The sequence below is a fragment of the Solea senegalensis genome, linkage group LG1, assembly GCF_019176455.1.
Source record: "Solea senegalensis isolate Sse05_10M linkage group LG1, IFAPA_SoseM_1, whole genome shotgun sequence".
NCBI classification, from domain to species: Eukaryota; Metazoa; Chordata; class Actinopteri; order Pleuronectiformes; family Soleidae; genus Solea; species Solea senegalensis.
This window is the reverse complement of record NC_058021.1, coordinates 34,718,369-34,743,417: the sequence shown is the minus strand read 5'-3', so window position 1 is coordinate 34,743,417 and position 25,049 is coordinate 34,718,369. Positions and strand designations below refer to the sequence as shown.

General features: G+C 40.9%; 1 protein-coding gene across 1 annotated transcript in view; it reads right to left on the bottom strand.

Annotated features, from left to right (window-relative positions):
- The window catches only part of drosha (drosha ribonuclease III), a 116,482-nt gene that overhangs the window by 16,574 nt on the left and 74,859 nt on the right, over positions 1 to 25,049 (bottom strand). Inside the window, exons 24-29 of the mRNA XM_044026078.1 lie at positions 22,877 to 22,921; positions 17,968 to 18,125; positions 9,689 to 9,794; positions 7,527 to 7,668; positions 5,622 to 5,704; positions 3,702 to 3,805 (exon numbers count right to left, since the gene is read on the bottom strand). Of these exons, the coding sequence (XP_043882013.1) occupies positions 3,702 to 3,805; positions 5,622 to 5,704; positions 7,527 to 7,668; positions 9,689 to 9,794; positions 17,968 to 18,125; positions 22,877 to 22,921 (638 nt within the window). The remainder of the gene's footprint in view (positions 1 to 3,701; positions 3,806 to 5,621; positions 5,705 to 7,526; positions 7,669 to 9,688; positions 9,795 to 17,967; positions 18,126 to 22,876; positions 22,922 to 25,049) is intronic.

Below are 25,049 nucleotides of genomic sequence, written 5' to 3'. Positions count from 1 at the left end.
AAGTAGGTCTGAGAGAGTCTGCACAGGCATTGGCCGACACTATAAACAGCTACTTCCAGATGTCTTTGGTAGTGTTAGACTGTGTGTGTCCTCTGCAGACAGCATGTACAGTGAAGTGATGGTGTTGGGGTGAAGGTGTGGATCCATCATCTGCCAGACACATTCACCAGGGAACCTTTAGCAGAGGCCGCGGTGCATTAACTCCCTTTCTTTCCTCCTTCCGGTGTCCTTTCCTGCCCTGCCTCGGTCATGTCGTCTCTCTCTCTCTCTGTCTCTGTGTGCGTCTGACTCACACTCTTCTTCTACTCTTCACAAATTCAGACACATCCTTAAAAAACAGCCTGACAGATTTCACACCAGTAGCTGCTGCTGATGATTCAGGTTTATCGACCGTCACAGGTCCAACTAAGAGCAATGCTGTTTTTGAAAATCAATCGCAAAATATCAACGTAGCACAATAGACATATGTTCCTCGTGCTTATGGATAATGGACTTAGCAAGAAAGGTAGATTTTCTCTTGGTTCTGTTTTTACTGGTGTGTGTTTATCTTTAAGTTTTGTCCTTCTGTTCGCAACTTCGTGTCTACAAATTTTGATGGATAAATACAATTTTTTTTGGTGATGGGTAGGTGATTGCACAAGTATGTTCCCATTGAATTTAGGAATCTACCCACTAATGACATCACAGAAAAAATCAAATGTTCAAGAAATCCCCATCTCTTATTGCTGAACAAAAAAAAATCTTATTTGAACAGAATTTGGTACGCAGGATCACACCCTCTACCGTACTGTTTGGTTCAAGTTTATTGTATGTTTTTAAAAGGTGCTTTATAGATAAAAATGTTACTTTTATTCATTTATTCCAACAAATATTTCATCCAACGGATGTTTCTTTGTAGAAAATAGTTTGAATAAAGGGGGAATTAAGAGTTTAATCCATAAAAAATTAAAACTTGGACCCAAGCCTGGAAATGATGATGTTCTCAAATGTCTTGATTTTGTCCACAAACCAAAACTATTCAGTTTGCATGATTTCTTTGTTATATGGAGAAAAGAAACCAGAACATATTCACATTTGAGGAGCTAAAACATCTGAAAACTTGTTTTATGTAAAAAGAAAAATACTCAAAATTGTATGTAACGCTTGTAGCATAGTTTTCCTAAAATCATTATTACTCAGTTCTATTCTTCTTCTTCTTCTAAACCCTGACACTAATTATTTCTTTATGCAACTAAACTGCATTTTTAATTACACATATCTAATTTACTGTCAAAGAGGGGGCAAAGACATTTAAGAAGCTGAAATCACAGAGCTTCACTCGCCGATTAATTTGCTCGTAAATTATTAACCAATCGATTGTTGCGGGCCATTGTAATAATCTGCCGCAAATCTTCAGACGCGCGGCTTCGGACTGTGATCTGCTGTGCAAATATTATAGATAATGTGTCAAACACTGACATATTCTGCTAGAAAAATTTACATTTTCTTTTGAAATGTAATTGCCAGAACAGTTGGGAATGATCGACTGAGTGCTGATGTTTGTGCGAGAGATGAAAATGTTGAAATTCCAGTCATTCAGCCTCTCTGTTGGTTTCCGGTTCACGTTTCTTGTGCGGAGCAGAGGCGATGATTGTAGTGTCAGGGATGTGCCGTGTCAAAAAAATCATTGGCGTGTCAGACGGAGAGACAAAATAATAAACAGGAGCGAGCAGGATAGACAGTGGAGTAAATAGGAGGGAGACAGAACTGATTAATTGTCCATTGTACGTTAAAAAAAATCATCTCCTACTGCCCCTGCAGATCCAGACAATCCCTCTTTTTTATTTTTACTGGATGAAAACAGTGTTTGTCAGTATCCATGGTGACAAGCGTGCGGCTTTCGTGGCAGCTCTGAAAAGCATTCTGTCAAATGACACTTGCTCCTTGACCTTTTGTCAAATACGAGGTCTCTGTGGCCGCGCTTATTTATCACAACAACAACCCACACAGACCTTTACACAGTGTCCGCGGACAAAAGTCCTGCAAATGTTTGTTTGTGCCATTTTTTTATTTCTCTGGACTACTGAACCACTGACCATGTGAAATCACACTGAAAACAAGGAGTGTTTGTAAAAATTGGGATGCTAAGCTAAGACTTTAAGATAAAAGTAGTAAATAAAGGCAGAAGTTGATCATATTAAGGGAGGTATATGAGTTAAAATTACAGGTTTTCTAATTTTTCAGCTTCTTAAATGTGAATATTTTCTGGTTTCTTCATCTCCATATATCAAAAAAAAACATTAAAATGTTATCATTTTGGTTTATGGACAAACAACTGCACACCACAATCGACAGTTAAGTCAGTCAATTAACACTGATAATAATAATAATAATAATAATAATAATAATAATAATAATAATAATGATAAGTGACAGAAGTAACTGTGAGTTTACAGAGGTGGATAAAGGAAAACGTTAGAGAGGAATTAAAACAGTGATTCATCTGTTCTATTATTGTCTCTATTGATCGATTAGTTGTTTGGTCCATTAACTGTTAGAAAAAGTGGGAAAAGTGTCAATCAGCATTTCCAAAACCTCTAAAATAAGAATGTTCTGAAATGTCTTGTTTTGTGGAAAAACGTGATTTATGCATATTTTAATGATTTCTTTGTTATATGGAGTGAAGAAACTGCAGCTGATTATCAGAAAGCGTTGGGAGCTCTGCTGGTAACCACCGTGGTAAACCATTGTTGGGAATATGACAGATGTTTATACTGGATTTTATCTTCTACAAAGCAGATCAATCACCAAGCATCTCAACTTTTGAAGTACCGTAAATTTCGGCCTATTGAGCGCACCTAACTACAAGCCAGCTAAATTTAAAAAGAAAATACATTTTGTACATATGAAGGCCGCACTTAAATATAAGCCGCAAGTTTTCATGTTGTAACCAGTAGCGGCGCTAGGATTCAATCTCGTATCAAAGGAGTTTGTTCAATGCATTAACTTTATGAATGGCAAGTGTGACTAGCACTGAATGATGCGCCTGTGATCGCGAGTGGGCCACGGACAAAAGTGGGCCCACCTGTAACGCCGTGTATGGTTGTAACATGAGATATTTACATAGAAAGACGCTAGGAAGTTTTTCGTTGTTGTTTTTATTAAAACAACCTAATTTAAACATGGGGTGAACATGCCTGCATGTTTAGAAAATAAAACAGCACCGACACGGCATCACCATGCTTGGATGGTTAGAAAATAAAACACTGCACCAACACGAGAGTAACACGTCTGGTTAGAAAAGAAAACACTTTAACCTACCAGAAAAGTCATTGGTCGCTATCTTCATCTTCTTCTCGCGCACTAAAGCCACTGAAGTCTTCATCTTCAGCGCATAATCTTTCCCCGCGTCTGTCTCATTTTTGCGTTTACTGCTAGAGAGTGCCCCCCGGTGGCCGTTAGCTAGTAAAAATCTATAAATTAACTGCACCGTTATATAGGCCACAGGGTTGAAAGCGTGGGAAAAAAGTAGCCGCTTATAGGCCGAAATTTACGGTATTTAGTTTACTGAATGAGCCTGAAAATCAACAAAATATATCATATAAGGTCATCTAAACCCTGATTAATCAGGGATAAAACAGAATATAAAGGGGATTTATAGTGAGTGTTGACAGAGAAATGTATGTATTGCTTTTTTGCTGGCGTGTTATCTGGAGTCTTACTTGTACAGCGGGATATCAGGCTCCTTGCCCTCTGTTCTCAGGGTCAAACAGCACTGCTGCAGCTGAGACTTGGGGTCATTCCAGTCCTGGTTCAGAATGAACTCCTGCAACACACACACACGCACACACACGTACGTAACCACAGTCCTCCTCCTTTTTCTAAAACTTAATTCACAGAATCAGAGACATCAGTTACAAACTCACTCTCATGCTTTTATTTCATTCCTGCCGTTTTTCCCTTTTCCGCCTCCCACTTATTTCGCTCTCTGCATCCCGACCTGCTCTCTCTGTCTGTGTCTTCGTGGCGAGTACAAATCACAGGCTACTTAAGACAAAAGCCAATCCCCGGCCAGAAATAAAGAGCGTCTGGGAGTCTCCCAGGTGTGCAGCTCTGATACATTTCTCTTATCCTATAGGGACTTTCTAAAAGCCCTTCCATTAACGGGGAAGCAGCCCTGTCATAAAAAGGCCGACTTTGAATCCAGAACTGTCTTCTCCTATTAATTTTCTACAAAGAGTACTTCCACTTCTGTGGCTCGCGCTTCCTCCTCGCCGTCTTCTCGTCTTTTTCCTGCCCCTGCATATCTGCTGCACTTCCCACTTTTCCTCTCTCTGGGGGGCATCAACACTCGTTGCGCCTAAGGCAGAGAAATTTGGCTGTTTTAAAAAAGAGGGAGTGCACGGATACGCGGTACAAGTCCGTCTATAGGCGTAATCACACAGTGCAGCAAAAACATAAGGATTGTGGAGCGATTATTTCCCTGTTTTTTTCTTCCATCCAAATTGGATGAAGCAGTACAGTGTGTTCGAGGCTGTGGGTTCTAGGAGGCTATGTGAGGAGACACACTGGCTGTTTCACAACTTCTCTTGGAAGTGGAAATTAGGTGCTCACTCTCTCTCTCACTCTCTTGCGTGCACGCCCGCTCTCGCAGTGACCATGACGCAAAAGCTCAGCTCCTCCAGAGCTGGGGATTCTCCCTAGAGAGGGACACCAAGACAGCAATTAGCATGGCATATCCGACCACTGCAGCAGCTTCACTAGGAGAGGTCCACGCTTATGTGGATATCCACACAGGAGCAGCAATAGCACGGCAGCTTTATTAAAGGGAAAACAAGCTCTTCTTTAAAGACTAAAACAAACTCGGGGCCCAAAAAGATTGTGATGAGGAATGTGTCATCTGCATAGAAAAGAACAAAAGAAATAGTTCTCTAGAAAAGGCAAAAGATTTTACCATGATAACATTCATTGAGCGAGTTCTTGATTCCACAGCATGCACTAATTTTCTCATAATCTGCTTGTAAATTTTGTCTTCTGCTTGAGTTTTTACCGTTGTACATTTTGTACATTTGTATCTGCTGCTGCCTATCTTGGCCAGAGATCTACCTTGAAAAAGAGGTTCTCAATCTCAATGGGATTTTTGTTTCAAACATGATGGTCAATGTCTGCGTAGAAAAGAACAGTAATGATATAAAAAAGCTGAGTAGGGCTGGATGATATGGCCAAAAAATAACATACACTGTGCAGTTCTAACTTAGGTGCGATTCAGTGTCCTCCTCTTTCCTCCTTACTTATCTGGCCGTGGACGTCTTGACAGAAACTATCCACATCCCAAAACACTCCAGAAGCCATTCAACTGCCCAAGCACACATGGATCAATGGGAAGAAAAAAGAACACCGAGGACTATCGTCAACAATCTGTGATTCCCATTAAAGATGACTAAAATAGAAATTTGAGCCAGCGCTGCGAGAGGCATTCAAGGGCCGAGCAACACTTGAGCCCTTTACGTCGATGCTGGCGCTATTACAGCACACAGCCATTAGCTCCCTCCTCCTCCTCATCATCTCCCCAGTTCTTTCTCCTGCAGTTGTCCAGCTCAGCGGCTCATTGATCAGGTGAACAGCTATCAATAGGGACTCACCTTCAGTCGAGGGAAAAAGCACACATTCATAAAGGTGTGCACGTACTCCAGGTCTTTGTCTATGTAGAGCGCTGCGATGAAAGCTGCAAAAAGAAAACAAACAAAGAGAGAGAGAGGAGGGGTGGGAGAGAAAAAAAAAGGCGGTTGATGTGTTGGATTCTTTTTTTTGTATTTTTTCTGCCCTGCTTAACGTCTGACCCCCTTTCCCACTGGAACAAATAAAACATTAACAAAGAGCATAGGACAAACCACAGCTGCGGTCCCTCCACAGCAAGTAATGTGATGTTAATGTAAACAATTGGGAAGGATGGCTCTGCTGTCAACTCAGACAGGAAACCGGCGCAGGACGGGCCACACAGAGTTCACACAAACATCTATGTGTGAGATAAAACTGTATGGGAAGACTAGAATTGAGAGCAAGTGTCGAGCTAACTGAGCTGAAAATGATGGAAAATATAAGCAGGTATGTGCCGGGCGTCATTTTCATCTTGTGGCCTCTCCTCCCCCTCTGTTTTCCCTCCTCCATTAGCCGCCGCTGCATTCACTCATCTCTGTGACTAAGACAGTGGGACACGAGGGTGGAATAATAGGTAATATTTCAGGAGGCCAGTGAGGGCCTGCAGTAGCTGCAGGGCATGGCTGCTCATATGCGGCGGCGGCTCCTGCGCTCATTTCAAACACTGACCCGCGCCCGGCCCCTCCCCTCCCCATATCATAAACTCCGCTCCGGCCTGAACTCTGAAGGATGATTTGAAAAGCAAATGATATGAAGCTCTGCAGAGTCTTTGTTTTATTTTTATTTTTTTTATCTTTCTCTAAATAGCTTTCTTTCAGATTAAAATGTTTGGAAATCTGAGGCTAGCTAGATTGCCACATCTCTATCCATGGCTGCCACTTTCCTTTTAGCAAATACCTCCAATCTGGTGGACGATTTCAAAACCCCAAGAAGAAAACAGCTTGGCTCTAGCAGCAATCACTCTCTCACTTGTTCATTATGCAGGAAAATAAAATCATCAGCAAAAAGAATGATGATTAGAGATTGAGGAAACGTATTAATCCGACTCCAGTCTGACTAGCGTATACAATCGGACTATTATCCAGGTATCTTAGTCCGACTAAGACTAGCTCGATTTTAGTTGGACTAATGTGTTCACATTAAGAAAACCAAATTATTGTCTTAGTCCGACTTGAAATGCATGTAAACGCACTGGCTAGCTTCACTGAGGAAACTTCTAAAACATGTAGGGCAGTTGGTTTCACAGGACCAGGATTGAGAAACTCTGGGTAGCATAAGACTTAGTCAAACATAAAGGCCTAAAACAATGTCTCAAGCTCTAGTAACTCTTATGATATATGGTACTTTACTTGTTTCTAATGTGGCTTTATCCTCGTGTTTCAGTATTTTTACACTTTATGTCGTCAATATGGTTGCCCTCCTATTTTTTGTAACGCACATAAAAGATACAATAACTGATCTGGAACCTGAACTTCACAGAAACATCATGGACGGTAGTTATAATAGCACGTCTCTTCAGTGATTTGTTCACCTTTTACTTACCAAATATACCCTGAATGTCTTGTTTCTGTCAAAATAAAATCAATCAAAATAAAAACAATACCGGGAGTAGATTAGCTGCCATGGCAACAACAGCTACTGGAATATAACTGAAGAGACATCATCACTTAAGGAGTATCTTCAAGTGTCTTTGGCAGGGGATAAAAAATACTGTGTCTGACATTTAGCACAACACAGAAATCAATAATGATACGTCGTCTTTGCTTCTTAAACTTCAGAGAGAGATTTAAAAAAGTTGACTAAAAAAGGTTGAGTGTGGGTCAATAAATGCCTGCGAGGATCTTGTACATTTCAAAGAACGGTAAAAAAACCAAAAAAAAACAACGTACATTCCAACAGGTCAGCCAGAGTCTTGGTCCGCAGTGCGACCGGACGTTTGGTTTTGTCGTTGGTGATGGCGAACTCCTGCATCCCGAGCTCCTCCGCCACTTTGGCCTGTGTGCGGTTGTTCACCAGCGAACTGCGCAGCAGCTACACACAATCATAAACTTATGTTACACACCCTCATTAAGACATTTTCAGATTAAAAAAAAAGAAGGAAAAACCCATCTGTGTCCATACTAATATGACTAAAATATAAATGATGTGATCTCACGTTTACTAAATGGTCAGGAAAACAGGATGTTTATTCTGTCATTCTGTCCAGTTGTTTTAAGAATATTACTAATAAGAAAAAGCAATGGAGTGGGCGGATGGATGGATAGAGTTTTCTAACTAGCTTAGATACAGGAGATACTAATGGCGCATTTCCACCGGCTCTACTCGCCTCGCCACGGCACGACACGGCACCATAAGGTTGCATCTCCACTACAAAAAAGTACCTACTTAATGTGGGTGGAGTCATCACTGCACGGCTGAGTGAAACTGTGGTGACAAAAATATTTAAAAACTAGATAAATGGACATTTATAATAAATTGATATTTGTGAATATCAAGGCTTCAAAACAGTTGTTTGACTGAATTCATTTTAATACACCATCTTAGGAAAACAGCATAGTATGGATGTAGCTGTTGCGTCACCTCAAGGTGTGATCAAAAAGGGGCTTCAAAGAAACACGGGGGGAGAGAGGAAAAATATAAAGGCGACGTGGAATAATTCATCAAAGACGGAGGTTCGTAATGCGGAGTAAATGTTTCAGGGAGATTTCACGTCGCTCTGTTGAATATTACATTGCGACTGACAACATGGTGCATTTACGCGTGTAAAGGGGGGGAAACACAAACATGTTAAATATAGCTACAGGACGAGTTAAAGAGCAAATAGAACGAATATGACAAACTGACTGACTCATGAGGAGCACACACTCACACTGGTTGAATGAGCACTACTTTTTTTCTCCATTTTCCCCCCGATTTGAAATCCATTTCAGATGTACACCATCTTGACTCTTGGGCATAGGAACGGCTGCTGAGGCTTTCAGCCTCTCAACAAATGCTTGATGGAAGCTTTTATACTACTAACATCAAGGCTTCCCTCTATGAGGAAGATCCAGGAATACGCATCTAACTGCAGAGCTACTTTTCCAGTTTATGACCAGTTCAATACCTCTAGCCTTGAGCAGTCGCTCTATGAGAGAGGAGGAAGAGGAGGGGGAGGAGCACAATATGGTCGAATGAAACGGCGCTTGACGCCGTCGGAAAACAGACGCTGAATGTTCAAAGTTGGATCATTTTCTTTGTAGCGGTGTTAAAAAGCTGTGAGAGGTTTTTTTCACTTGACAGACCTTTTTCTTTTTAGAATAATGTGTTATTGAAAAAGCAGTGAAGAACACTGTCTCATCAGGAGGAGAAGAGTGAACGTATGGGAAAGTACAGACTGAAATGATAAGAAGGGAAAAGAGGGCCGAGTACCTGGAGATTAGTTTGGAGATTCAAAGTTTTGATCAGAGGAAAATTTAAAGGCCTGTCGGATACGACTTGACTCTTTTACTTTTCCATTAGGGATTGTACCTGGTACTTTGTGGGGTTTTTTGGTACATGCTCTGGTGAGGTTCCAAGCGAGTTGCCCAGCGAACAATTTATGGTTGGCAGGTTCTCCTGTGGTTGATATGGAAAGTATTCCTTACATTCTCCTAACCTAAGCCGATACTAAAATGTAAGGTCAACAGACTGCCGGCCACTGATTGGTCAGGGAGTCATGAGCGTGACGTCCAACACGAGAATCAAAGCGAACAATGCCTAATTGTATATCAGATGAAAAGATTTTAAAAATACTGAAAACATGCGTTAATCTCCAACATTTAGCAAAGGAAATTTCGAAAATCTATAAAATGTCTAAATTTAACTGAGGAGTCTCGCGTATTTAGTGACAGCACTGCCGAAAGCCACCGATCGTGAGCCGAATCACAGCCCGTATTTTTTAGTTTCAGACGGAGCCGTACTGCAATATACCAAACCAAACAGCGCCATTTGGTGGGAACACTAAAGTGGCTAAGCTGTACGCTAAGTGTGATACTATAAGCGTGATATTCGCATATTTGTGTTCTCTTACTGTTAAATGTCCTTCATGGTGGTCGGGGAAGTGGATGAAGAGATACTCTGTGGCCACCAGTTGCATGATGGAGTCGCCCAGGAACTCCATCCTCTGGTTGTGGCCCCTGCAAAAACAAGACAACAAAAAAGAAGACCAGGCTACATAAATAAATGACATTGATATCATTTATTAAAAATTTAACTCATTTGCCAAACATGAAAAGTTAAAAGTGCAGGATTTGGAGAACAAAGTGCATAGTCTAAGTCTATGTATTGAACGTGGAAGGAGCATCTCTTAACGTAGCTTTCTGCGCCATCATCCCGCCGTAAAACTCCAGTCAAGTAACTCCTGCCGAAGTTTCCCTCATTCATTTCAGCAGCGCCACCGTGTGGAGACCTGCGGTAGCATAACTCGGCGAGTGAAACTGGCAGGGACTAATTAAGGTGTATCGATTATCGCATTGCATGAAAGACGTATTTTGACCCACTCCTGGTGACATGATTGGTTTTTCACATTTTGCTCAGCCTTACCCTGAGGAAAAACCAACCACAAAACAAAAAGTGTGGTTGTGGTTCACCTGCAGGAGTTCCTGTCAAAATGCTGAGCCCATGAAAGCAGCACACGGTTTGTAGAGCGACTTTGAAACGCGGAACAGTTCCTGTCTGAGCATCAGTGAAACATACTGTGGCTCCCTGCACAGAGTTAGACAGGCAGTGATGGAGGGAGGAGGTATACATTACTGCTACTGCTGCTTCTGCTGCTGCTGCAACGGTCATTAATTAAACAGAATTAAACATTAGCATTTCAGAAGTGGGCTGGTGCCGTGCCAGGCGGGCAGGAAGTGCTGGGGGGGCGGTGGCGGCGTAAAGCGAGCTGCTAGGTGTTGACTGCAGCAGAGCGTGCACGTCCGCCAGCGCAGATGAGCTCCTCGCAGGAGAGCCAGAAGTTTTCAAAGATGAGAGGGGGAAACACTGCAGAGGTGGAAGACGAAGAGGTGGAGAACATCAAAGAGGGAGAAAAGGTCAAAGTTTATTGTCCGATTCCCGCCGCCTCCGCCTTTTATATGAGCCGGGGAGAATCTGAGCCTCCTAACAAGCTCCGAACTGTCCAGCTTTCACTTTGATTTTCCGCTGACTAAATGCAGGATGATGTAAAGCTGAGAACAACACAGTCACTGAATCACTGAGTATCCAAAACCCCTTTTTTTCCTTTCACTAAAAATGTTTCAGATCTAAGCCAAAGTTTTGTCACAAAGGGAAATACGGGGGATTTGATGAAATGTTTGAGGGTTTTTTTTTGATCAAAGAAAATGTGGCCAGCGTCAGAGTCTTAGGATGCATAGCTTGTTTCTGTCATCACCACTCTTTAAGAACAGAAGAAAGGGAAGGAAAAGGAAGGAAATGATTGTCACTTATGTAAAAAGAATAAAAGCTTTTTGTCAACTGACACCAAAACACATACCTCAGACTCAAAATCTCATCAATTTCTTGAATTGTAGATAAATTTTTTTATTATGTTTCTACAGTTGACCTGAATTCTGATTCATATTTTAATTTGATTGCTAAGTAAATTAATGCCAGTATAAAACAAAAAATATGTGCAGACGTCTGTTAAGCAACTGTGACGCCACTCATTGGTTTTTAAATCGTAAAGATGTCGTTTATTGTGTGTTGACTAAAAATTGGAAAGACTGTCATTTTTTTAAAGGAGGGAAGAAAAAATAGGAAAAAAATCCAATCGTAACAAACTGTAAAGTGTGAGGACAAATTCCACTACATGAAAACGATCAATATAAATTCAAAGTGGTGCTTCAGCGGAATAAAAAAAAATAAAAAATCTCAGGGTCTCTTTTCTGCGAAATGCTCCAAAAGTGACAATTTAAACTTTATTTATTTTTTTACTGCGTGAATGATATAAAGTCTTTGTGTTTAACCCACTGCCTGATCTTAAAAAGTGTTTTGGGATTGTAAACCCTGCCAATTTCTCCCCACTGTTCCACCTGTAGCCTATTCTTTTTTGTGAAAAAAAATCCCTAGGAAATAAAAACCTCACTCACTGCACATGATTACTTCTCCACCAAGACTGAAAAACTGCAATCACAGTCTTTTTCAGACTTTTTAAATGGCAGTCTCTCAGCGGGGAGTCAACAGCTTTAATGACATCTCTCACCTCACGTCCACACATGAAATGTTCATGCATGTTCTTGTGCAGGTGGTTGAAAACTAATGTTTGGGAATAATTGATCAAAAAATGTGAGGAAGTTGAAATAAAATGACTTTCCCTGAACAGTAAAGTGTATTTTAAGACGTAACTATTTAAAAAGGATTTGTGGAGATAAACCACAATAAGTTTTGCTAAAAACTCAGAATTTTTACAACTTTTTCATCTTTTAGCCCAAAAAAAGCTGAAAACCATTTTTTTTATGAGGGAAATTTGAGTAGTTTATTCAACGTTGGTGTTCCCAGTCAAGAGTTACCCCCCAGAGGAAAATGAATGGGTTCACCCAGCACACACAACACCACTCACCCACGCATGTGGCCACCACCGTCCCCACCCAGACTCTTTCATAGTTTCAAAAAAAAGGTATAAACAAAAAATATAGTGGATGTTTTGAGGTTTTTCGTGTTAATAAAAGAGCAGTTTAAATACTCGACAGTCAAATTAGACTGTAAACGCTGAAAAAATAAGGGAGGCTTCAAGGAACACTGTAGAAAGGTTAAATACTATTTATTGCTGTAGACAAATGGTCAGAAACAGAATTTGCTTGAGCCTCCACAGGCTCTGCTATTGGCCTTGTTGATGCAAAATGAGGTAACATGAGAGAAGCCATTTTCTCAAAATGGATTTGTCGGACAATTGCAAGTTTTCTCTCTTCTCTTATTTTAATACTGCTTACATATGTCCTGTATTAAGGGCACTGGTTATTCACCCCCCCTTGCTGGAGCTATAGTTTAAAAAACACACACTTTCGCATTTTGTGTTCCCACTAGCCAAGCAGGGGTAAACTTACATACAAGCACAAGGCTTCTGCTCCATCTCTGTTCTTTTTAACCCTTTTGTTACCATACCATACCGTCGTCGCCAACAGGATTTGGCATGCATGCTTCTCATTACCGTAACTCTTAAACCATTTGTGTTATCTACTAAAATTCAGAAACTATGGACTGGCGACCTGCCCACTGTCGGCTGACAGCACCGCCCCGCGACCCTCATGTAGAGGATCAAGCGGTAGAAGACGGATGAATGGATACCGGAAAGCAGAGAAACAGAGCTTTGCACCCATATACTTGCCATTATGGTAGCCCTCAGGACTTCCATGCAAAAGTGCCAGAATTCCTAAATGGTTGAATAAATAACTGCCAGATATTGAAAGCGAGTCACTCATTGAACTTTTTTTTTTTTTGACAATTCTACAGCCATAAAATGAAAAATTAAGATAAGATAAGGTAAGATTGTCTTTATTGTCATCGCCACTTTTTCAAAGGTACAACAAATCCAGATGGCCTGATTAACATGATGGTCACAAGAGGGTTAAGGGACTGATTGGTCATTGTGCCACCCGATGGCAACCAGAAGAGCATCTTCGGTAAGCGACATCATCTTATTTACATGAAGCTTTTAGGGGCGCGGACTACAAGACAGATTATTGGTCATTGCAGTCACTCTACACTCCTAGTTTCTGGTTGTTTTCTAAAGAGATTAAGTACAGTGCCTTGTGAAAGTATCCGGCCCCCTTGAACTTTTCAACCTTTTGCCACATTTGAGGATTCAAACATAAAGTTATAAAATTATAATTTATACTTTTTTAACAAATAAAAAACTGAAAAGTGGGGCGTGCAATATTATTCGGCCCCTTTACTTTCAGTGCAGCAAACTCACTCCAGAAGTTCAGTGAGGATCTCTGAATGATCCAATGTTGTCCTAAATGACTGATGATGATAAATAGAATCCACCTGTGTGTAATCAGGTCTCTGTATAAATGCACCTGCTCTGTGATAGTCTCAGGATTCTGTTTAAAGCGCAGAGAGCATCATGAAGACCAAGGAACACACCAGGCAGGTCTGAGATACTGTTGTGGAGAAGTTTAAACCTGGATTTGGATACAAAAAGATTTCCCTAGCTTTAAACATTGCAAAGAGCACTGTGCAAGCAATCATATTGAAATGGAAGGAGTATCAGACCACTGCAAATCTACCAAGACCCGGCCGTCCCTCCAAACTTTCATCTCGAACAAGGAGAAGATCAGAGATGCAGCCAAAGAGGCCCATGATCACTCTGGATGAACTGCAGAGATCTACAGCTGAGGTGGGAGAGTCTGTCCATAGGACAACAATCAGTCGTACACTGCACAAATCTGGCCTTTATGGAAGAGTGGCAAGAAGAAAGCCATTTCTCAGAGAAATCCATAAAAAGTCTTGTTTAATTGTTTACCACAAGGCACTGTATATGTGATTAATAATATAAAGTCATTTTCATTATATATGTATATATATATATATATATATATATATATATATATATACATATATATATATACACATATGTAATATATATATATGTGTATGTCCTGTATATAGTCGATACTGTATTTTTTCATATTAAAAGTAAAGAACTTATACATTATGCTACAGTGAAAAAAATGCTTTGACTGAAAAAACCATGAGCACAAAAAAGCCAGATGCAGTGTTTCTAACTAATAGTGAGGAAAAATATTGTTTTTTTTCTGTGAAAAGGAGAAATGAAGGCCGGAGCCTGAGGGCCATGACTCTCCATTTGTCCAGCTGATGGAAGCCTCCAGTTTTCTCCAGCCTCTCTCCAGGGTCAACTCCCACCCTTGCTTCTTGTTCTGTCCTCTTCTCGGACACTTTGTCCTCTACTTCTGCAGAAAGTGTTTGGGGGGCAAAGGGTCAAACGGGCTCCTGTCTCCTCTGCTGCCTTCCTTCCTTCCTTACAATCTGACCTTTCCCTCTCCATTTATCTGACCTTGCTCTTCTTTCCATCATGACAACAGGACCTACTGTGGTTTGACCTTTGGTCCTTCTGGGCAACGGTTGCTCGGCTCTGACTTTTACTCGGGTCAGCTTAATTTAGGTCAACGTGGCCGAGGCCGTTATGAGCGAATGAACACAAATGACCTTGGAAATTACCATAACTACTGTTATGGTGTGTTTACAGGGATTCCAGGATGTTTTCACTAACAGTGACTAGTCAACAAAAAACAGTTTAATCCAAGGTTTAAATTTAATCAGCATTTAATCCTGGGTCAAATGACTTTGACTAGCATCTCCTTCTTTTTAAAAAAAAACAAACAACCTTGGGACTGTGCCGCATATCATCAGATCAATCATCTAAAACCATGGTTCTCAAACCATTGTGCATGGTGAGGCTTCCTTCCTCAATTGTAAGGAAAATCAGAAACACTGTTCTACTGTATATACACCAGTATGTGCATGTGATCGAAGTGGAGGTAAGGAACTTAGGGCGTAGAAAATGAAACAAATACCATTGGTTCTTCCTCCAAGTATCCACCATAGGAAGCTCACGTACCACAGTTTGAGATCCATGAAACTAATGGCACTTTACTCGGTTTGGTTAATTTTCCATAGTACCTCATCAACGTGATGTGGTTTTCTATGCGACACAACCACACAAACTAGTGACTTTGTAAAGCAGTTGTTTTCGGTGTGACTGAATCATTAGAATCAGTTGATTCAAAATCACGGAATCGTTCAATACTCCACTGAAGTGAAATACCACTGAACATGAACATGATTCGGATCCCGACCGACCGGCTTACAGCAGTGCTGTCACTAAATACACCAGACTCCTCTGTTAAACGTTTCCTTTGCTAAATGTTGTTAAGTGTTGTTTAGTCTTTTTAACTGATCTACATTTCGGCTTTGATTCTTTTGTCGAACGTCTCTTCCTGTCTCTTCCTTGGAACCTTCCCAGAGCAGGTACTAAAAAAAATGCACCAGGTACTATCACTAATGGAAAAGCGAAATAAAACCAAGTGGAGCCGTGCCGTGGCACAACTGTATCGTGGAAAAGCAGCAGCTGGATCGTGTGATAAATCCATCAGATGATGTCAGGCGCCTCTAGCCTGTATATTTTGAGTTTAACAGGGTTTTTGATGTTGTAATGTTGTAATATTAAGCTGCAGAATGAAATTAATGTGTTCCAGTTTTAGATCAGATAATTACTCTTTGTTCACACAGCACTGTTACTTTAATAATTAATAATTTTTTAGTTCAACTATTTTTCATTTCTTCTCTTTCTTACTTTAGAGTTTTTTTGTGTTGCGATGCCTCATTATTGCGCTTTATAAACACATTGAATTGTCTTTTGCTCTTTAGCTGTAGGGTCACAACTAATAATTATTTTCCTGATCGATTGATTGTCGATTATGTTCTTGATTAAATGCAGTCAATGGAGTAAAATGTCAATGTTAAGTTTTCAGTTTACTGTCATAAAGGATTGTTTTTTTTTAAATCAGTTAACAAACGATGAATTGATTATTGGTTGCGGTCGTATGAATATGAAAATGTGTCTTTTTTCATACATTTGAGCAGAATAACTTTAGATTATTGTAAAAATATCATCAGAATCAACCTTGAGTTAGAAACTGGTCAAAGTGAAGCTCAGTGGGAGACGAACCTCTGCACCTGTGGTCGATTTCACTGACCATGAGCGAGGACAGGTTTGACATTTAAGTGAAGCATCTAAACACACTCAGCAGTGCACTGCGTGTGTGTGTGTGTGTGTGTGTGTGAACATCATACACACAGCCACGCAAACACACAAAGCAATGTCCTTGTGGCGAAACTAAGCAAGCAATTACAGAGTGCAGCCTGCCAATAAGATATCAGAGGTGTGCTGCCAGGACTAATTTGCTTTAGCTGTCAAACTGGCTACAGTGCTGCGTTGTGGCGGTGCTCAGAAGTGAGTTAAGCTTTTTCCGCCACACAAATAATCCTCTCCATTCTCAGAGTCACAAACACCTCAAATTGGACTGAACAGCCTCATTAGCGGCAAACATTTTTGTATGGAAAAACAGGCTTTTGTTTCCAAGCCGCGGCTGAGGCTGCCGCTGGCCACTCAGTCAGTGACGAACGGCGACGTGTTTGTAAGAGACGGACAGACCCTCTGTTCTCTTGTTCTCTCCCCTCACCGATCAATTTAAAGTCCTCTTTGTAGAACTTTGCAAGTTTCCTGGATATTGAACAAATGTCATGTCAGAAGCTGAGAGAGGAGGAGGAGGATGTTTACAGTATCACAGCATCACTGTGTGATGGTTCATTAAAAGTGAAGAGCAGAGCGAAAACAAAACTCATATCTCTCCTAACAGAGAGTGTGTGTCGGGGTGGGGGGGAATCATATACATAACGTATACACAGTCCAAATTAAAGTGAGCAATGACAAATGATGCGTCTACTGTTGACTTTCTATTCAAAACTAGAACTAAAAAGACACAGGAAGTCTTTCATACTTTTTATATCATTTGATATCAATATATATCATGGTAATAATATTTTTAGTATATATAAGTCGATATATATGTGGTTATAAAGCTGTACACTGGTTGTCTCTCTGGAGAGTGAGAGTGACAATACAAGGTAAATACACTCTAAAAACAAAACTGTTTATGACCTGAACTATATTTCATATATATATACATACATATATATGTATACATATATACACATATGTACATATACATATACATATATATATATATATATATATATATACACATATAAGAATATATATGAAGATATATTCTTGAAGATATATATATGAAAAGAATAAGAGATGAATACAATTTTGAAACATTCCTCTCTGGACGAACCCTGTGAATCAAATCTCTATTTCCCATGAGGGGCTGGGGTTACGACCTCTCAGGTACAAATAGACTTCAGATATGGAGACTTTGGTGTCCCGTGGGATATTCTGACTCTTTCTTTCTTGTCTCTCCGTCTCAGCTGTGAAACCGCTGGATTAGACACATGGATGATTTAAACATGACATTCCAGTCACTTCCTGTCATACAGGAAGGTTTGGGACATGGGAGGAAGCAAAAAACAACAATTTTATAAAGCAATGTGTCAATGATGAAACTCCCAGAATCTCCTATCGTATTATAAAGCGCCGTGTTCTCGTCAGCTCTACGGGGAGCGACGAACAACGCCTGGCTACTTTCTGCTTCAGCTTCCACCGCAAATTACATCCGTGCCTCATTTTTTGCATTTTTATTGGCTGTAAGAGAGAGCAAGATAAAATGTAACTGCAGCACTTACAGGGTGAGGTGGTTAAAGCCCACAGTCCTCAGGGTGAACGCTCTGGCGAGAAGACGCACATGCGTGAAGAAGACGCCGATGGACGTCTCGAAGGTGGTCAGTTTCTGGAGGACGGGGGACGTCTCGATCAGCTGCCGGTCCGTCTGAGGCTCCTGGACCTGGAGGAGAAGGTCAACGAGGTTTTAGACACTGATGTATGGTATGGTCCAAGTCTGCGTTCATGGTTTGGTCAAATAACCAGTTTAGAGCACTTTAGATTCAGTATGTTTCATTATCACGACCAAAACCAGACTTGTAAATAGTCAGACTAACATACCAGATACTGTAACTACTGCATGTTTACATTCAACTGGACTCAAACTGGTCAGACAATACTAGAAGACAGAACACAGAAAGAAAAGACAACATGGATAAATCTAGATTAGTGCAGATTTTTGGACGGATGAGTTGAGCTAATTTATGAATCTGAAAAAACAAAAAAAGTTATCATGATTCCTTGAAAAAACTGATTAATCGATGATCAAAATAGATGACGGTTCATTTAATAATCGATTGTTTCAGCCCTACAGAGAACAAATAATACAAATGAAGTGCTCAACTTCATAGTGTTTTAAGTCTGGACTGTAGTGCAGTTTATATTTCAAATAAAAAATAGTGCACAAACCAAATAATGAAATCTAACTTTTGGATGAAAAAAAATTTAATAATTTTAATTGGAAGATTATTAAAAGAGTTGTACTAGGAGAGTTGTACTTTACTCTCAAATTAAATCCAACTAAAAACTTTCTGATTACCAGCTACAGTAAAACAAGGTGAAGAGAAACCAAAACAAAATAAACTTAATTTAATTTAAATAATGATAGTGGTATTGTTTGTCCAGGTGTTTAATCATACTTTTTTAGTGCAGACCAGTGAGGAACCAGAACCAGGAACCAATCATTACCTGTTCTAACTCTAACCCTACCAGAGACATCATAACCCATCAGTGGATGGATTTCATTGATTTCCATGAAGACTTTTTGTTTGGTTTCCATGAAAATGATTTGAGTCTGGGGTGAAAAAGTGAAACAAACTCACAATTGATTGATGATATTTAGTAAAAATTGAAAGTGGAGCTTGTTTATTTATAACTCAACACGGTTACAATCTTGGATACCTGAGCCAAACACAAATAAACCCTCTCACTCGATGAAGCCGCTTGATATACAGTAAATTCCTTAACTTGACGTGGAGCGTGTTCTGCTCTAGGGGCCTGTTTAGTGTGCGTGTGTTTAGTTTCACCTCAAAACAAACTGGCTTGATCTGCAGCAGATGGAAAATTCTTACTCGTTAAAAGTCTCGAGTCAAACGGCGAGCAGGATTTTTTTCCATCCCTCACTGAAACTGGCGGACTGGAGTCGTCCTCACTCCACCGCTTCACGTCCGACACTCTTGAACCATGTGACTTTGATGAGTCTGGAATGTGCTTTGGCGAGGTTTATAAGGTGGGCCGGTCCGGCAAAAAATGACCCAGCTCATTAAGAACGGACTGATATGCTGAGAAAATACAGGCACCAGTGTTTGTTAAATAAAGAGAGTGCATTACTTGTTTACTTGGTAAAAGCTTGACCAAGACGTCTTTCTTCCAATAAGGAAGAAAAGCACACGCTGTAGGCTCATGTGGATATCTAAAGGCGGGTGACTTTGTTAGCGTGGTAGTGTCGTCAAGGCGGGCGGTCAGCGTCTTCCTCCTCATGTTTTCATTGACAAATGACAAGTAAACAGCTTCTTTTTTTCCCTCTCAGAGTCCAAGAGTGGTGTCAAGCCACTGCCACGCACTTAGCAGAAAAAGATGTATTTTTAAAATCACGGCACTCTTTAATTGGAGTGCTGCCTGTAATGTCATGGCTACATCTGCCAATGAGAAACATTCTGTTTATTTTTCCTCCTGTTAATTAACGAAAGGCATTTAAATGTCAGGCATCACGGCTAATGACATCTGACGAATTCAGCTCTCGCAGGCGGCGAGCTGTCCTTCGGGGGGGATGGCCGACAGCAAGGCTTCAAACGGAGTGAGGAGAGGGAGAGCGGGAAGGAGAAAAAAAAACATGTTTGAAATGGCTTCAAAAGCTCAGTCCAGATAGAAAGCAGAATCACAGTCGAGGTCTATCGAGGCCTAAAAAAAGGAGGGGGCCCAATCAGTCGTTTATCTTCTCTGATAAACCAAAGGAGAAATTTTTAAATCCAAATCTGGTGTAAATGACGTCTTGAAAAATGAGCGTAGAGAGAAATGAGGCTCTGGTGTGAATCAAGCGAAACTTGGAGGCCGTAAAGACGTGCTTGTCAACCGCCGAGCGCACCACCGCGCTCCGTGGGGCACAACGGTGTTGAGGCTAATGTATGCGTGTATGCCAAAGACGCGTGTACGCATAATTACCCGCGCCGTGGCGAGCTGCCATCGCCCGTTCCTCTCAAAACCTCATTAAGACGCCGTCTCTTTCGACTCTTGTTTCATCCTTTCCTCATGTCGGTGAGTAGAGGGGGAAAACACCTTCTTATGAATTTGGGCAGAATATTTTCATCTAAATAAACTCCTCTGGGCCTTCATGTGTTATGAAACAAATAAATAAAATAATGGATAATAGGAAAGAATGTTTTTTCTTCTTCTTCTTTGTGTGAATCTGTTTCAATTGGATCATCTCAAGCCAAAAAGGTCAAGATGCTATCGAGCTTCAGAGAGGTTGGCACGATTTAACAGGCATTACCCCACTTGCAGAGCGACCACCCGGAGGAAACCTCAGCCACGACGAGTGCCGAGTGATAATGAGGCGGCGCCACTGAAGCGGCTAATCACTACTTGTGCGGCGCGCTGTGGAGGTTCTGGCCGCCCCGCACAGCGGCGGCAGGTCCGACCCCGGGGCAGTGCTCCTGACCGCTGTGAGACTCGGCGGGGAAAAAAACAGCCTGCTGGATGTGATGAGTTTATTCTGAGAACTGATGAACAACCTGTTCCACTGCATGTTAATGTGGACATCTAATTGGCCAATCACATGGCGGCAACTCGGGAAGCAGGTGAGGTTTAATCGGAGCATCAGGAAGACGTGCGTTGGCATCAATTTCATGGACTTTCCATGACCAAGTCCCTAAAACTCAAGGACTGGATGGGCTGATACAGCTTAAGATGGGAGGGCAACTTGTAAGAGCCTCTATCCCAAGGTAGACATGAATATTATATTTTTATTTTGGTGGTTGATGAACAAAGATTCAGATTTATCATTTTCAGGCTTCCCACACCTGGGTTGACATCAAATTCAAGGACTTTTCAAAGACTTTCCAGGACCAAAAATTGACTGATATTGTTAGCAATAGCACAACAACGGCTAGCACGAGAGACGTTTGCGTTTTCAACTTGAGGTTTGTTGGACTCGCTGCTTGTGTCCAGCTAGCTCGTGAGACAATACAGGTACGAGTCAAGATCAAAAATGATCTGGGACCAAGAGACAGGGTTCCCACACCTTGGTCATTTGCTATCTCTTGATTAACTTTACTCGCTCATTGTTCTTCACGGAATCTCACGTCAATAGTTGAGAGAGACAGTTGTACACTGCTTGTAATTATGACTCCAAGTTTATTCTGCTTAGGCCAAGTCTACGTACACCAAGCAACGCAGGGCATGAAACAGTAGGTGTCGTCAGAACAAACCTAAATATAAACTTAATTTATTTCTTGCACAAAATGTAAGCATTTTCAATGACACATGTCTATTCAGGGTGATTTTCTAAAAACTTTCAAGGGCTTCAAGGACCCATGGGACCCCTGGAAAGATGACTTAAGTGACTTTGAATGTGTTACGGTTGTTGAACTGACTATTTCAGAAAATAAGTTACTATCCCTAACCCTAACCCCAAGACTATCAACCACAATTGACTTTTACGTGACTGCCAGCTGTTAGCTCAGGTGAAGGTAGCATAGAAATGAAAAAAAGAACCCATAAATCTTGCCTTAAAAGGTTGGAAAAATTTAGCTTATTTGTTTTGGGGGGCCGGAAAAAAATCTCCCGCGACCCATCTGTGGGTCCCGATCCAGTCTTTGGGAACCGCAGTAGGCAGTACAATTACATTACACACTGATAAAGACACAGTGTTGTGTATGTGAACTGAAAACATGATGTTATTTTGGGCCAAAACATAAAAACGTGTCCAAAAGACGACAGACGCAAAAAGACTGAGAGAATTAAGAGGTTAAAAGACGACACACACACAGACATCAGAGAGGAGAGAAGGATGTCTGACGCTCCCTGGAGGAATCATGTGATTCGGGACTGTAATCCTGTTACGGCATCTTTGATCTCTTCTTCCAAATCCTAATTTCAAACAAACACTGTTGACATGTTCAGTGTTTCTGAGCCGATCTGAGCGAAGGAAGCGAGCGAAGGACGCGGAGACAGAGAGCGGGACAGAGGATGATGGAGAAGGGCAGAGAGAAAAGGAAGAAGACAGCGAGAGAGTGAATGAATGAAGGAAAAAAAGAAAAGAGGATTAGGGTCTGAACTAAAATGGAGAGCAGCGAGACAAGGGAGCAGAACAACAGAGACCAATGCAGGCCTACTGGAGGCTGTGTGACAGCTATAAAGCTCTGAGTCAGCCGCGGGCGAGAGCACTAACAGCATGCTCACCTCTGTCAGCGCACACACGAGAGAGAGCGAGAGAGAGAGAGTGAGAGAGAGAGAGAGAGAGAGAGAGAGAGAGAGAGAGAGAGAGAGAGAGAGTGTGAGAGAGAGAGAGAAAGTGAGAGAGTGAGAGAGAGAGAAGAACAACATACATTCAAACTTCAAAGATGGCAGGTTTGTGTGTTTGGGGTGAGGTGAGCTTTAATGAGAGGCACCTCGCCCCAAAATAAACATCAATAATAAAAACATATCTCCACTGACCTGCAGGGGGTGCGGTGGGAAGTTGAGCCAGACCTCCTGTAGGTTCTGTGAACACAGAAGGAGGAAGAAGAAGAAGAGTGAGATGATGAAACTGGAGGTTTTTTACTCCAACGTGTACGTACGACCGAGTATCAGGGCCAATCTGAAGACATGGTTTTGTAATCCTTCGGGAATAAAGTCTTAATAGTGTGAGAATAAATTTGTAATATTGTGAGAATAAAGACAGAATTATGAGAATAATGTTGCAATATTACGAGAATTGTGTCGTAAGAGTACAAGATATTATGACATTATTCTTGTAATATAACAACTTTTTTCCTTGTTCTAGCACTACTTTCTTCTTGTAATACAGCAACTTTTTTCTTGTAATATTATGACTTAATTCCCAAGAGGTTAAATATTTTTGGACCTCATACTGTGGTCTTTTGCTTAATTCTCTTACTCGATTTACTTCTTCCATCTCCTTCTTATTGGTATTCTTTATGTTACAAAAGATAAACTCTACACATGTAGCAGGACGAAAGCAACAAATCACCTGAAAAATAAAGATTAAAAAAACAAAATGCAATAACCCAATACATTCAGAAGATTCAGGGATTTTTGTCTCACTTTCAATAAAGTGATAAAGTGGAAAATCAGCTGTATTCATATAAACAGCCATATATTACCACCCTATACTTGTGAATAATTAGGAAAGTGTTTAGCGCAACATCCCTCAGACATGGATTAGCATCAGCATTTATTTGGATTTATTGTCCAATAAAGCAGAGTTTCTGCTTTGCACCAATTCCTCAAGGAAATCTCCGGGTGCTCAGCAGCTTTTAGCACATGCCACCAGTGTGTTTCTAACTTTGTCTCGCAGCTGAGCGAGGAGTGTACAGTAGATTTTTTTTCTTTGCTGCCTGCTGTTGCTGTTTAATGAAGGGGAGTGAGAGCCGGCGTCTCTGCTGTCGCAACACTTGAGAACATGCTGAAAGACAATTAAAAGCCAAATAAGAGAGAGAGCGGCGGAGACATCTGCGTGTGAGCGGGAATGTTCACATTTTTTATAAAGTCACTTAATATCAGAGTGTAAGTCATATTGAGTGATTTCGCACAACCCTCGTATCAAATGTAAGCAACCGAAACTGACGAGACGACTCTCAATCCTGGTTTAAACTAAGCAAAAAATGCTGTTTTCTTCACTCGTGTTACATTATTAAAATGACTGTGTGGAGTTTAAAACGTCTCTAAAACTGCAATGGAAACATCAAAAAAAAAAAAACAGCAAGGATAATTTAAAGTGTAGGAAGAAGAACATATACATATGTTTGAAAAGCCACAAACTGCTTTAAACCCAAATTTTCTATATATCAGCCCAGATTTTAAAGATGGAGAACTAACAAGAACAAGTCACAATTTCATATCGTGACAAGAGACTCATATTAGTAAAACCTAATACCATCTGAATTGGTAAAACACACCATTTTCAAGGAGAAGTTTGGTAATTTTTTCATTGCATAACCTTATCAACTCTCAATTAATCAACAATTTTGACTCTGTTACCGGGCAACATAAAGAAAATGTTTTTTTACAATTTAAGAAGTTAAGAGGTTAAATTTGGGGGCCACTGTTGAGCAACCGATCAAGATGGCGGCTTAGAGTGAGTGCTCCCCGCAACTCTGCTAAAGGTTTACAAAGTCCTAGTCATTAACGCTTCTAATTAGTTCTAAAAGATGTCTAAACAGACGACACTTAAAGACTGTGAGAGCAGCACCTGAGGTTCCCAGAGACCAAAAACTACAACTACTGCGGTGGCTGATGATGCTAACAAGACGGGTGGTCCACGGGATGACTTAGCTAAATGAGCTGCAGTCTCTTCGTAAGACTGATTAACACCAAAATAAGTACTCTCGATGACTTTGGGGCAAAACTTGACAATGTGGAGAGACGCTTAGCCGAGATGAACGGCTCTGTCGATGCAGTGCAAAAGAGTTTTACGGATCTTGAACAAGATATCACCGCTAAGCGGCTCACGGAGGCAGAAGGGCGCATAGTTGACACCTAGGACAGCCTGCAGAGTGTGAAAACAGAGCTCACTGACACTGCTAAACGCATCACCTGTTCGGAGTCGAAGACGGAAGACCTGGAAAATCGTGCTCGGAGGAAGAACTTAAGACTGGTAGGTCTCCCC